The sequence below is a fragment of the Cryptomeria japonica genome, chromosome 3 (genome assembly GCF_030272615.1).
Source record: "Cryptomeria japonica chromosome 3, Sugi_1.0, whole genome shotgun sequence".
Lineage (NCBI taxonomy): Eukaryota > Viridiplantae > Streptophyta > Pinopsida > Cupressales > Cupressaceae > Cryptomeria > Cryptomeria japonica.
In genome coordinates this window covers 255,591,857-255,607,877 of record NC_081407.1, presented here as the reverse complement: position 1 = coordinate 255,607,877, position 16,021 = coordinate 255,591,857, and the positions used below count along the sequence as shown (strand labels likewise).

Sequence of the window (16,021 nt, the reverse complement as noted above, 5' to 3'; positions counted from 1 at the left end):
TTCTTTGTTAAAGCCTTACCTATATATAGATGGTCGACTATAAACATCGGGATTATTATGTTAGACTTGAGTGGAAGCGACAGATTTCTATTGTAGGATATTGTGTGTAGACTTTGTAATATCTTTGATGAATAGAATAAATTTTTTCATGATCAAAGTAGTGTAGAAGATATTTGTATTCCATCATCGGATATATTGAGGAGGCAGGGCCCACTCCAAGATTACTCGGTGATCTTTTATTTTCTGCTATGTGGTATGCATTAGTGTATTTTAATTCTTGCTATGTGTGATTTTATTTGTAAGATTTCTTAGTGAGTCTATTGTCAATCCTAGTTTATCATTAAAGCTTGCGTTTAATTCATTTCATTTATAAAATTAATAGGTTGTTTGAATTCACTTATCTTTTTTTGCGTATTCTAGGATTAAAGTATAAACTTTGAATCAAACTATTATTTTACTAGTCCTTAATAGTTCCTATAGCAATTTTTGTGCAAATCCTGTCGTCAGGAAGTGACAGTTCTTATCGCCAGAATCACTTTGTTTTGTAATAGGTTTATTTTCGTAGCTGCATTCATAACAACTCATCTCACAACTCTCACCCCTTGATGACATATTGCTTGGACACCTTTCACAAGCTTACACCCCAGATTGACACGCATAGATTGATGAACCTATAAATTGACCATATTATTTCATGTTTTATGATACTTTAACTCATGTTTATAATGTCCTTCCAAGTCATGTCCAAACATTACCTTGGTTTTTTGAAGCATTAACTAGGATTAATGGTGTTTTATATGCATATGTGTGTCTAGCTAGTTTATGCTAAATAAATATAACATATTATAAGAAATGCTTATTATTGAATATAAAGTACTTAAGAAGAATTAAATTTTTTTTTTTTAGTGGTTGGAGTCGTTCATACAACTAGAAGAAAGGAGGAGCAAGTTGGCAATTGACAGATGTAGTAGTTGACTGAAAGTGCAGAAAAAGTCAAAAGACTAGTTTTAGTAAAATTGGCATATCTTACTCGTTTATTAACAAAATTCACATTTTAAAAATGATATAAAAATATTAAAATGAGATCTAAAAAGGGTTTAAACCATTTGAGCTGATTCACAATAGTTAATGAGAAAAATTCACCAGAAGTTTACTGAGACAAACTCGCAGATTTCTAGGCAGCATTGAGTTCTAATTCAACTTGGACTCTTCTACCTCTTCATGAGCTGGTGTATTTGAAGTTATTAAAGTGAAGGAACATTGGAGAATCTTGTGGAAATAATATTTGATGATTCATAAATAATTATAGCATGTTTTGTACACATGTTCAACCATGACTGTACTTTCTAGTTGTAGAGTTCGAAGAGGATTAAAACTCTCTCAACTCTTGTTAGTTTAATATTTATTATCAGTCATGAGTAGAATAAGTCATATACTTTCTATCATAGGAGAAATGACATTTTCAATAAGTTGTTGAGCTTGTAATTACTTCAACTCTCAATCCTCAAGCATAAATATGAGATTTTGTTGAGTTGTGAGAAAGTAGTGTTAAGAATAGTGTAGAGAGTATCTAGTTAGTGTTGAGTTTTTTTAGCTAGTGTCCATATTCAATCAACAAGTTTGATACATGTCCAGGTAATATTTAATTTACAATAAGAAGATTTTTTTGAGCATTGAAGCTTGTCTATTGAAGATTGAATGCTGATGACATATTGAAGAAAATCAAGCAAGGGCCACTTGAGGAACTATGATTTCATCATAGTTTAGATTTTAATTCATTATGCTTTACTTTAATTAGTGTGCTGGTTATTATAGGTTTTGTTTTCAGCATAATTGATTTCACTAGTTTTAGAATAGTCGTCCTGTAGCCACTGCTATTGCAAATAACCAGTCATCTTGCAACCGCTACTCTTGCAAATAACCAGTCATCCTGTAGCCACTACTGTTGCAAATAATCAGTCTTCCTGCAGCCACTGCTGTGTAGTTAGTTTTATTTCTAGCATTGTCATGTTTTTAGTTCACTTTATTATTTTGAGTTTATTTGCCATACACAAATGATACAAAAATTTAGAAGGCTTCCATAGTGCATATACAGTGCTGTGTCATTTCAAGTTCACGTCCCTTGGTTGATAATTAAATGTAGCTTCTAGTTCATTAAGGGTTTCTTAGTTTAGATAAAAATCCTTGAGTTGTGAATTAATATTCCAACCTCGATTGAAATTAAAAAGCTCAACATTTTTGGTGCCGTTGTTGCGGAGGAGTCAAGTTGTGAGAGTCACTAAGTTGTTTTAGAAGTCAATGAAGCACAATAACCAAGAGTCAATATCATTTGCATCAAGTTTGGAAATAAATGAAGACATGTTCTCTAACATCATAGAGGAATTTTGTTCATGTATTGATGACAAGGTGTTGGTTCATGAGAAGGTAAAGGAAGATAAACTTGTTTTGAAAAATGAAGAAGTTACCATACATAAGGTTGTTGAACATGATGTCAAATCAGAACTCTTACTTCAAGAAGAGAGCTACCATAAAGCTAAATTCAGTCCTCTAATGCTAAAAAATAAAGAAGATATTAATGAAGACATGTTTTGGGATGACTTAGACAAGTATCTTTTATAGAGAAAAATCATGAGAACCAAGAGAAAAGTGCAGAAATTTCTATGTTTCAGTCAAATAAGTCACACAAAAAGAAGTTTACAAGTATTTTTCTAGACAAGTATCTATTATAGAGAAAAATCATGAGAAGCAAGAGCAAAGTGCAGAAATTTTTATGTTTGAGTCAAATAAGTCACACAAAAAGGAGTTTACATATTGGATGGAGCAGTAGTTGTAGTATGACTAAACAGTCAACCTACACAATATTCCAAGAAGTATACAACAACTATTGATTCCAAATATGCATCACTATTAAAGGGACCTGTACATTCAACTATTTTGGGACCTGTACTTTTAGATCTTCACCACATTTGCAGCTATTCAAATCACAAAAGGTACTTACATTTATGATTTCCATTTATTTGTAATATTTATCATTTTTGGTTAATTGGCTATCTATGCGTTACAATGTGTTTGTCAAATTGTCATTTTTCTTGATACATGCTTCATAAATTATTTATTTTTCCACCCTCATCCATTCATTATCATTTGAGGATAAATGACCTCTCACCTGGGGGGAAATATCCATGCCTTGTATTGCTATCCTACACCATAAAAAGATGATCTTGCCATAGTTTCATATATTCATACTTACTTTCTAGATTCCTGACAATGTTTTCTTCATTTGATATGTTTTTGTATTCATTTTCCTTTTCCATTATTGTCTCAAAGTGACAAAATAGAAGAGTATTTAAGGGCAGTTGGACCAAACAAGAATGACACTCTTGAGATAGTGAAAAGGAATAACAAAGTACAAATTGTAGTAGGGATTTAGATTATAAAATGTTTTAATGCAACAATTAACAATAAAAGAACAATGTAAAATATTATGATATGAAGAAGTAAAAAAATAAATAAAACAAGATACAAAAAGGAAGTTAACAAGAAGACAATGATGAGAATGAAGCATATTAGTGCAACAACAAAGAAGTTTCTGCAAATTGAACATACACAACAAAAGAGATGATGGAACAAGATCAAGAAATTACCATAAGTAGAAAATCATGAAAGGAATTTTTTCAGACCTCTGTAGAAGCAAATACAAAGAGAAGAAAAGGCAATGAAAATCTTGAAAACAACATAGGATATGGCAGTAAAATAATTTCATGCATAAACAATGCCTACTCCTTGCTTGAGGACAAGAAATATTCTAGCTGGGGGCAATGATGAACCTATAAATTGACCATATTATTTCATGTTTTATGATACTTTAACTCATGTTTATAATTTCCTTCCAAGTAATTTCCAAACATTACCTTGGTTTTGTGAAGCATTAACTAGGATTAATGGTGTTTGATATGCACATGTGTGTCTAGCTAGTTGATGCTAAATAAATATAACATATTATAGCAAATGGTTATTACTCAAGGTAAAGTACTTGAGAAATATCAAAATGTTGTTTTTGAGTGGTTTGAGTCGTTCATACAACTATAAGAAAGGAGGAGCAAGCTGGCAATTGACAGATGTAGTAGTTGACTGAAAGTGCAGAAAAAGTCAAAAGACTAGTTTCAGTAAAACGGGTATATCTCATTCATTTCTTAACAAAATTCATATTTTTAAAATGATCTCAAAAGATTAAAAGGAGATATAAAAAGGGTTTAAACAGTTTGAGTGTATTCACAATAGTTAATGAGTATAATTCACTAGAAGTTGACTGAGAAAAACTAGCAGATTTCCAGGCAACAGTTAAGGATTGAGTTCTAATTCAACTTGGACTCTTCTACCTCTTCATGAGTTTGTGTATTTGGAGTTATTAAAGTGAAGGAACATTGGAGAAGCTTGTGGAAACAATATTTTATGATTCATAAATAATTATAGCATGTTTTGTATACATGTTCAACCATGACTCTGCTTTATAGTTGTATAGTTTGAAGAGGATTAGAACTCTCTCAACTCTTGTAAGTTTAATCTTTATTATCCTTCATGAGTAGAATAAGTCATCTCCTTTCTATGATAGGAGAATGACATTTTTAATAAGTTGTTGAGCTTGTAATTACTTCAACTCTCAAGCCTCAAGCATAAATCTGAGATTTTGTTGAGTTGTAAGAAAGTAGTGTTAAGAATAGTGCAGAGAGTATCTAGTTAGTGTTGAGTCTTGTTAGTAGTGTCCATATTCAATCAGCAAGTCTGATACATGTCCATGTAATATTTGATTTGTAATAAGAATATTTTTTGAGCATTGAAGCTTGTCTATTGAAGGTGGAATGCTAATGACAAATTGAAGCAACTCAAGCAAGGGCCACTTGAGGAATTGTGATTTCATCATAGTTTTGATTTTTATTCATTATGCTTTACTTTAATTAGTGAGTTGGTTATGATAGGTTTTGTTTTTAGTTTATTTGATTTCACTAGTTTTAGAACAATCGTCCTGTACCCACTGCTATTGCAAATAACCAGTCATCCTGTAACCACTGCTGTTGTAAATAAATAGTCATCTTGCAACCACTACTGTTGCAAATAACCAGTCATCCTGCAACCACTGCCGTGTAGTTAGTTTTATTTCTAGCATTGTCATGTTTTCAGTTTACTTTATTATTCTGAGTTTATTTTTCATACACAAATGATACAAAAACTTAGAAGGCTTCCATAGTGCATATACAGTGCTGTCTCATTTCAAGTTCACTTCCTTGGGTTGATAATTAAATGTAGCTTCTAGTTCATGAAGGGTTGCTTAGTGTGGATAAAAATCCCCAAGTTGTGAATTAATATTCCAACCTCTATTGCAATTAAAAAGCTCAACATAGACCAAACTGAATTTCATTATTAAACATCAAATTTCATTCCATTCCTTACCCCAGTGTTGGCCTATCAGTCATCCTTAACTTCAAGGAAATTAATGATATGCTTATCATCATTGAAAATCTGTCAATGATCCCAATTTCGGGAACACTTGGCATTGAAACCACATAAATAGTATACATTTCTTGATTGAAATCCTTATGTGGAATCAAAAGTGTGGTAGATGTTGCCAAAGAATCTGCCTTGTGATTAAAATCTCTTGGAGCCACTGAAATATTGAATGCATCAATACCTTCAATATTATCCCAAAGAAGATTATGATAGTGCTTGAGTCTATCATTTCTTGTTTAATATATATATTCCTCACTTGACATACTACTAATTCGACATCACCTTGTGCTTGGAGATTATTAATTCTTCTTTTATGTGCAACTTCAATACCTAATAATAATGGCTCGTATTTTTTCATATTATTAGTATTAGAAAACTACAACTTAAAAGAATAAGGAATAACTTATCCTTGAGGAGAAATAAGAAAAACACCAACACTAGAACAACTGAAGCACAACTACCATCAAACTCCAAGGTCCAAACATTGTTGGAAGTATTATAAACAAAGGCTATGGGAGTATCTTTGTCATGAGGTAAATGAATTTCACCTTCATTGGAAGAGATTTCACCCTTATCAATCATGATAAAGGATTTACTGGAACTAGTAGCTAACTCTTGATCTTCACAAGCATCAACAAACTTATCACTATCTGATCTATGTGAAGAACCATATTTTTCAGTATTGATTATAGGAAGATTAAGACATTTCTGACTCAGAAACCTCTACCCAATCTTCAACAAACTCAGAAACTTCATCAACATGTAGATAATAGTTTCCCATACCTATTGATTCAAATAGAGTTGTGCGTGAGGATCATCTAACTTCAGCATAGTATACTTTGTTTCTCTTTTAGGAAGGAGCTTTTGCATGACTTCTTTGATTGGAATTTTGGCTCGAGTCATGTCCATATGTAAATCACTTCCTACATCTTTACAAAAATTATGTCCCAATAACATTACGTATGAAGTGCAACAAACTAGAATAGTCATCTTGATTTTCTTATCAGGGAAGGACGCAAATGAAAATTGTGCATCATTGATTTGTCTCACAAGATCCACTTGTTTATTTTCCATGGAATAACAGTTACCAAATGTCTTGGTCAAGGTAAGAACAAGTGTATTAGCTACTTTAAGGGGCATGACATTATCTAAGGCTCTGAAATCAATAACACAATGATTTAACTTAAAGCCATTAATCAACAAGGAAATATTAAAAATGATTATTCTTCCCCATAATGGATGAAGGAATGGTAACAAGGTTATTCAGTATGTTCCTAGGCTCACATAACATAAGATTATTTTGAGGACTTACAATTGATCGAGGATCTTTATCCTTTACAAACTTGACCAACCTAATATGATATTGGTCAGGGTTGGCCTATAGGTACTCAACTTCAGACATTTGAATTTTGGCCTCTCTAGCATGAACCATTATATCAAAGGGTTGGTACACACTAGCCAAAGAGGATGAATAAATTTCTTGAGATTTAGGATTTATGGCACCGATCTTAACTATATTTGAAACAATAAGAGGGGAAATAGATGCACTTGCTTGGTTATCACTCATTGTACTTTTAGGTAGCACTAGAAGAGGGGTTCCTCTCTATTGGTGTAATTAATTATTCGTGCTGTATATTATTACACCTTACTTAAGTTTACTTAGGTACATGCATATCATAGTAGCTTGGGTATGAGACACTTGGGTGTTTGTGCCACATTGAGATAGTGTGTGTAGGAGAATTTATACTTTTTGTGGTCTTATTTTGTTGTTACATTCCACCTTTGGTGGATGATCCACCTCATGTGGAATATTATATTGTTTCTCCTGCCTACCACACCTATTTCCTACCTACATTTGTTTCTTATTGAGTCACATGTAATGTTTGTGTGCTCACATATCCATATAGCCTTGCCTATATAAGTAGACTCATATTCATTGTATGTAATGTTTGATGATCTAGTTGATTAGTATTTTCATCTTGATATTTGTATGGATTTTTCAAACAAAAAAAGAAAAAAAAATTATTTTCTGCGAAATAAAATAAAAATTTTTAATTTCAATTTGTTCAAAAAAAAAAATGCACAGTTTTTTTTTACAGGCCCCCCCAACATCGTACTCTATAGACCTGCATTTTGCAGGTGTACTACCCTGTACAAATCTATCGACCACCACCCGTGGTTGTTGCTCCCACCTCAGACAACCGCCAAGTCTTCCTCTGACACTTGTTGACTGTACATTCCGGGAAATCAGCCGGATCTCCTGCTACCAACCATACCGTCCTCTCGGGACCACGCCGCAACTCCTCCAGTTGCCGCCTGCCAGATGTTGTTTCCCGACTTGTGTTCTGCTCCATTGATGACCTGCAACTCTCCTCCCACCGCTGCATCTCCACCGCTGCCTCCGACAACCATGTTGCTGGCCCAAGCCTTCATCTGGTGACTGGTTTGCATTTGACTATACCACCACCTCATCGCCACATGGAGACACCTCATCGAACACCTTTGCCGACCGTACTGCCATATCAACCTGCTCAGTCAATTGTCCGTACAGTCACATGGTATGATGATGTCATCTTTCTGTACGGCTGGCCAAGCGGCGATGGTCATTTTGACAACTAGAAGACCGTCAACTTTAAGCTCATAGTTTATTGGCGTCAGCGCCACGTCAACATTATTTTGAATTTTTTTAACCCCCCTCATTTGATTTTTTGAATTTGCAGTCCGACTTCAAATGGCCATATCTTGCTCATTTTTGCTCCTTTTTTGGTGCAATTTATATGAAATAGGCTAGAATTTCATGCTATTTGCAGTAGTGGAGGAATTTTCTGATTTTGATAAACGAATTTTTCAGAATTTGTAGATTCTCATGACTGTACCTATCTAATCCTTGATTTTGCAACTTTAGAGGCTTCATTTGGGCATGCAACCTCCTTTTCAGGTGCCATTTTTTTGAAAGTGCATAATTTTTTTGCCTACTTTCATAATATGCCATTTTTTGCTGTGATTTTGAGTATAAATTGTACTTTCAGTATTTGGCCATTCTTGGCTTATTTGGTACTTGCATTTTGCTTGGATCTCAGTTTAGATCACTTGCAATATTTGTTGGAGTCTCTTATAGCCTATTTGAGGTAGTTGTAAGATTGAAATCAAATGTCCATCTTGCCTTGTTTTGCAAGTGGCCCATTGTATATGCACTAAGTATAAAGTGCCAAATCACCATTTTGGGGGGGGGGTGTGTCTTGTGTGATTGATCCTCTCTTTATCTTGTATTTTTTCATTTTGGTGCTATGCGTTCTCCTAAATTTTCACTTTTAACTCCTCGTAATTATGCTTCATGGAAGATTAAGTCTTGGAGTAAACTAAAAATGAGGACTCATTCACTATGTAAATGGACCTATTACAACACCACTTGATTCTAAGGCTAATCTTAATGCTTAGATTGAATGGCTCACTAAGAATGCTATGGCACTTGGAAATTTGAGAAATTATGCATCAGATGACCTCATTTTTCACATTGAGAAGTGTACAACAATCAAAGAGGCTTAAGATATTTATGAGAAATTGTATGGCCAAGTTGATGAGATTAAGGGCTATAGGCTTGATATTGAACTCACAACTTTGGATCCCAAGGATTTTGATATAATCCAAGATTATGTCAGAAAAGCAATTGAGCTAAGAGAAAAGCTAAAGGATTGTGGAATTGACAAAAAAGATGCTCAATTGGTTTATAAATTGTTGGACAAGCTTCCTTTAGAGTATGCAGCCTTTGTATCTAGCTTTCACACCCATAGGTTAGCTTAAGGTTCCTCTTACACTTCTCCCTCATTTGATGCATTCAGGGAGATGTTGATACTTGAGCAATCTAAGTTGACCAAGATGGGGATTCTCAAATCTTCAAAGTCACAAGATTTGGTGGCTAATAAGGGGAGTCAAGGCAATCAAGGAAAAGGCAAGAATCAAAAGAAACCTAAGTCAAAACAACAACAAGATGGAGCACAATCATCCTCTCCACAACAAGGTGACTCACCTAAGAGGAAATCATATAAGGAAAATCGTTTTTGTGCATATTACAAGAAGTCGGGACATGATGAACAACATTGTTGCAAGAAGGATATTGATGAAGTGAAGCATCTTCTTGAGAAGAACAAAATCAACCTACCTTCTAGAATGTCTACTTCAGCTTCCAAAGAAAAGGATAAAGGATCACTCTTTTGGGATAGATAAAGGAAAGGGACAAGCTCTTTGTGCTACTACAAGTCATGATTCAAGGAGATGGCTTCTAGATTCAGGGGCTTCTCATCATATGAAATCTTCGTAGTCTATATTCTCTTCATTTGAGCCTTGCCACATGCCAGATTTTGATGGGAAATCATACATACATGGATGTGATTGGGAAAGGATCTATTACCATTGAGGATAACTCCTTCAATGATGTGTTGTGTGTACCCCACTTGACAAACAATCTTCTTTCCATCTATCAAATCACACATGGGGAAACTAGGAAAACTATGGAGTTCACACCTGATTCAATTATCATTAGAGACTTGGAGACTAGAGCTATCATTGCGGCTGGGGTGGTTAATCATGCATCTCAGTTGTACTCTTTTTCACATTTTGGTCCTATTGATGATTTAGATTTTGAGGAGAACTTTGGGTACTTGAACTTGGGGATTCTCACATGTGAACCCGTTATTGAGCCTTCTATTTCATCTCCTCCTCTTGATATCACATAACCTATTGCACATGATGATGCAGCTAGTGCGACAGTTTTGCCTTCTTGTGATTCAGTGCAACAGGATATTCCTTATCTTCCAACTTCAGTTCTTTGGGATGACTACTTGACAGACATTGCGGATTTGTTTGTGGAGACCTACATTGCAGATTTGGGAGACATCATTGATGACATTCATCTTTGATGAAGATGAAGATGAACCTTCTTCGATTGTTGTGAGGGAACACTCTGACCATCTTGTGCATTCTCTACATGATCATTCTTTAGAGGTAGACATGATTGTGGATACTTTTGTACATCAGCTAGAGGAGGTCTCTTTATGTTTATAGGAGACATGGGCATCTTTGGATTTTTTTCTACATTGTTCTCCACTAGGTCTTGGAGTGCCTTTTTTAGTAGTGTGGAGCAGTTCACCACCTTTGGAGGGGGTACCTTTTAGCATCGACATGGGGACACTTGAGCAGTTTTTCAAAGATTCCATTCTTCATGAGTATTTTTCCTACATCTTCCCTTCATGATTGGGGAGACTTCATGGATACACCTTTGGTTTTGTTTATTCCGAAGGGGAGGAACGTTGATCAATGTTGATGGAGAAGTTTATTCATTCATCATCGAGCTTCTATCATTGGTGCAGATTCTACATTGAGGGGGGGCTACCTAGTCTCTCTTCTTCTTCTCTCATATGGGAGGGACTTTTTCCTCACGTGGGGTTTTGTCCTTCACATACTTCTATGAGAGTTCTCTTGTATAGTTTTCATCTTTCTTATGGGGGAGGGTTTTTTCCCATTGGTTTTTCTTCTCTTTTCTCACTTTGTGAGATATTTCATTTCATTGGTTTGCGTGCATGGGGGTACCTAACATGGCCATGTATCTGGGACCCATCTTGCATTGCTTAGTTGCATTGTACACTTAAGTGCATTCCCCTAAGTTGCACTTAAGGGGGGGTGTTGGTGTAATTAATTATTCATGTTGGATATTATTACGCCTTAATTAAGTTTACTTAGGTACATGCATATCATAGTAGTTTGGGTATGAGACACTTGGGTGATTGTGCCACATTGGGATAGTGTGTGTAGGAGAATTCCCACCTTTTATGGTCTTATCTTATTGTTACATTCCACCTTCAATAGATGATCCACCTCATGTGGAGTATTATATTGTTTCTCCTACTTAACACACCTATTTCCTATCTACCCTTGTTTCTTATTGAGCCACATGTCATGTTTGTGTGCTCACATATCCATATAGCCTTGCCTATATAAGCAGGCTCACATTCATTGTATGTAACGTTTGATGATCCAGTTGATTAGTATTTTCATCTTGATAGAATATAGTTTATTCCTATAAATATTTTGTCTCTCTATTGTACTTTTCATTGAGCTCATGAGCTTGGCAAAATATCACACTCTCTTTGCAATGACGATTGGTAGTTGAGGAGGATCCTTCTTCTTCGCCCCATAATCTCTAGTATAATCAGGCTAATTCTAAGAATGAGTAAGAATTGTGTTAATGCTTGCATCTATTGCCTCAGGAGATTCTTCAAAATGCATGTATCTAATCATAGAGTCATGAATAACATCTTCTTTATGCTCTTGGAAAATATTTGCAACATCTTCTTTAGAAGATATAAAATTGATTTGTTCAGCTTCAAAATACCCCACTGTTGAATTAGAAGTTGGAGCTTCAAGGGCCAACCTTTCTGGCGGAGGAGGAAGGTTAGCTTGATTCTCAATAGCATAATTGTTAGCATTGTTTGGGTAGGGCCTCCTTAGGATATCTTTGTAAGGAGTAGAGAAAGAATTCTAAGAAATTTATTTCTTAAGGGAAAGAAGCTCATTTGCTAATAGTTGCACCATTAAATCAATAGTACCTGAAGAGGTTGATTCAGACAAACCAAGAGAAGTTTTAGACTTATTTGGGTCTTTCTTGATTTTACTAGCAAGGATGAGATCATCTTCCACTTTAGTTGCTACCCTTTGTGCATGCGCCAAGCCCATCACTAGTGGTCTTCTCAATAGGAAACTTAGCTCTAGCAACTGGGGCTTGACAAAGAAACACTTGAGATTCTCAATAGTTGGCTGAGCAACCGTGGGAATGCGGTTCTGCAAGTTGTTGAACTTCATGATAAAATCGTGCATAGGCTCATGAGGTTCTTTATTCATCGGTGTAAGTTGTGTCAAGAGGGCGCAAGCATCTTTAGCTGGCTTGAATCTAGCCTCAAAATGAGTTTTGAGGGTATCCCAATTTGTTATGGTTTGAGTTATGAAATGATAAAATCAATCAGCATCTAGACCTTGTAATATGTCAATGAACAATCTCACTGAAACATCTTCATGTTCAACCCCAAGAATATTGCATGCAATGTAAGAAGCAATGATTTGCTTGTCGGGATGCTGTTTTCCATCTCCATAGAATTGAGGAATATTCTTCCTAGAACCCTATGGAAGTGGATAAAGTGGAAGAAGTAAATTGAGAGGACCAAAATTTTGTCCCCACGGACCTTGAGTAGGTTGACCACCTCATGTAGCCATGACCACTGGTTGAAAAGGTGGAATAAAAAACCTATGAACTTGTGATAATACCAAGGGTTTGGGAGCACTCGATGCTTTGCTAGGAATAGGTGATCTTTCTCCAGGATAACTTCTTGTATGGCTGTAAAGGAGATATTGATTTGGGAGGGAAATAATAAAAGTTATTCTTTTCTAGCAGCTCAAAAACAGGATCAAGAATACCTTGATTTCGCCTACCACATGTATAACTTGAACCGACCAGATTAGAAACTTTAGAAACTAGTACAAGGAGAAATTTAGAAATATAATATTAAAAATAAGAGTAGTAGAATGCTGCAAAACAGTTGTACTAGCATTTGACGGGAGGAACTCTGCAACAACACCATCTTGTTATATAAAAAGCACAAAGTCTCCTACAACAGTAATGAAGATGTTTTTAAATCATGAATGAATATTTTCTGCCCTAAATGGCAAGCATTAAGAATTAATCACCTTTTTTTCTAATTACTTTTTAAAAATGAATCCTATTTAATATATGATGGGGTTGACATACCCTACTATAACCTTTGTATATACGAACTCTATGAGAACTTAGCGATCAAGGTGACTATTCATTTTTTTAATCTATAAGACAATAGAAAGATTGATAGAGTCGTCTTGTCAAACTTATCGCTCCTCTTCAAAATTTATATTTTTTTCTCTAGAAATGTTCAGTGTTTAACACGTTTAAGTGATCACCCACTTCGAAAATTTCTCTCTTAAATGTTTAATATGTAATATTTAAAGAGATAAACTTCGACTACAATGTGTTGGTGAACGAGGAAATGTTCTAATGAAGTTACCTTTCTTTAGTATTTGTAAGTGTTAGAAATCCAGCACAATGTGACAGCTCATCTTCTCCTCATAGCTGAGCAGATAAATACAATTCTAAAATAGTCGATAACTTATGTACACATTCACACTGATAAAGCCAGAATTGAGTAAAGGGCGAGCTTATATTGTAGCAATGCCATAACCCCAGGAGATTAAATATTCAGTATAAGAACGTGGGAGAGAGTGGCGTTCAAAACAAACGATCACTATATCATTACACCTTTGACAACTCCAAATTATCCCTTTAAAGCCATGGTGTCAACTGCAAAACACATTTAAGATGCACTTCTCTTAATTTTGAAGTAATTTATATGTCTATCTAACGTCCTAATCCATGAAAGACGAGTATCGCTGGTGCTATATAAGCTGTCACCGAGCTTGGTAAGACCCATCAATTTCTCTGCGTTAGACTTGTTTGTATGCTATTGAAAACGATGGCTTCCATGTCTTCTTCAGTAAATATGATTGTTTTTTGTACTGCTCTGGTGTTTTGCTTTAGTGGGGTGTCTGCGGCGAAGCTTACCTCTACCTTTTACGATGCTAAGTGTCCGAAAGCATTGTCGATAATAAATGCAACAGTAGCACAAGCTTTGGCCAATGAAACAAGAATGGGCGCTTCCTTACTTCGCCTCTTTTTTCACGATTGCTTTGTTAAAGTAACATATATTTCTTTTCCACCATTAGTTTCTGTCCTTCCCATTTATTTAGTTTCGCACAGGCATTGTAATGGTGTTTCTGATCTTTCTTTCCAATTGCAGGGCTGTGATGGGTCCGTACTGTTGGATGATACAGCGAATTTCACAGGAGAGAAAGGTGCAGCACCAAACTTCAATTCGCTCAGAGGTTTCGATGTCATTGATAACATTAAGTCGCAAATTGAGAGTGCGTGCAGCGGCGTGGTTTCTTGCGCTGATATTGTGGCAGTAGCCGCTCGCGATTCTGTTGTACAGGTAAAACCTTTGGATTTCTAATCTTTTTTTAAAGCCTAATTTTAAACTGCACAACGTATGGAATAATCTTTCTTTGTAATGAAAAAATGTGAAGTGAAATTACTGTAACTATGATTAAAGACTTTTCATATATTACGAATTAGGGTTCGTTGGTTTAATGAATTTTTTTGATGAGTAATACTAACAATTATGTAAGATAGGTTTTAATGGAAATCTGAGATATTATTATTCTTAAACGGGTAGTACGGAATCTACAAGGAAGACTTCAATTAGATTCTACAACTCAGTATGTAATATTTATTCAGAAAGCAATAAAAAGTTGTCGTGTTTACTAATGCAAGTTTCTCAACATTATGCCTTGTAATTTTTTATTCCCTACTATTTGCAGTTGGGAGGTCGAACATGGCAAGTGCTGCTGGGAAGGCGAGATGCGACGACTGCAAGCATAAACGCTGCAAACAGGAACCTTCCAGGCCCTAGTTCCAGCCTCCGCAATCTTATCTCAGCATTTAAGGCCCAAGGAATGAATGCCACCGATATGGTTACACTTTCTGGTAACCATGATTCATATTTTTTTTTTAATTTGGACTGTAAATAATTTCATTGCTGTTATGAGATTATCTGATAACTTGTTGATGGTATGTTTATATGAATAGGTGCCCATACAATCGGTCAATCCCGTTGCATTTTCTATAGATTTCGTATCTACAGCGAAACCAACATAGACCAGAATTTTGCAACTTCTCTTCAAGCAAATTGTTCCAGCAATAGTGGTCCTACTGACAACAATCTCGCGTTCTTAGATGTCAAAACTCCCACTCTATTCGATAATAGCTACTACCAAGATCTGAGAAATTTTGAGGGTCTTTTCCACTCTGACCAGGAATTATTTAATAATGGCTCAGCGGATGCTCAAGTTACTAAATACAGTGCTGATCAAAATACCTTCTTCAATGATTTCGCAGCTGCAATGATTAAATTGGGTAATATCAAACCTCTCACCGGAAAGAAGGGGGAGATTAGAAAGAACTGTAGACTTATCAACTGATGTCTCAAAGGGACAGCTTCCAACTGGCACTTTAAGTTTTTGTTCTGTAACCTTTAATAACAAGGAATAAAGAGGACCCCCTCATAATACATTGGGAGATGAAGTGAGAACCTAATAGTTTGCAACTCCTTCTTGGCCTACCTATCACTAAGTTGGCTACATTCTTTAAAATCAAAGATATTTTCATGCATCAAAATTTTCTTCATTAACTCGGTAAAGTTGCGGCATATTTGTTACACGGAGTTTCAAGCACTTTATTTAATATTACAGTTGAGAATCTACCCATTTATATTAAGTACAAAGGTTTTTGAAAATACAGTAAATCGATAGAAAATATATGGAAATAATCAAGCAGAAAAGTCAAAACATAATAAAAATTATATACATCAAATCTCGAGAAAGA

General features: G+C 35.2%; 1 protein-coding gene across 1 annotated transcript in view; it reads left to right on the top strand.

Annotated features, from left to right (window-relative positions):
- The window catches only part of LOC131064140 (peroxidase P7-like), a 46,369-nt gene extending 30,751 nt beyond the window's left edge, over positions 1-15,618 (top strand). Inside the window, exons 3-7 of the mRNA XM_059217307.1 lie at positions 11,883-11,952; positions 14,120-14,276; positions 14,379-14,570; positions 14,959-15,124; positions 15,227-15,618. Of these exons, the coding sequence (XP_059073290.1) occupies positions 11,883-11,952; positions 14,120-14,276; positions 14,379-14,570; positions 14,959-15,124; positions 15,227-15,618 (977 nt within the window). The remainder of the gene's footprint in view (positions 1-11,882; positions 11,953-14,119; positions 14,277-14,378; positions 14,571-14,958; positions 15,125-15,226) is intronic.
- The last annotated feature ends 403 nt before the right edge of the window (positions 15,619-16,021 follow it).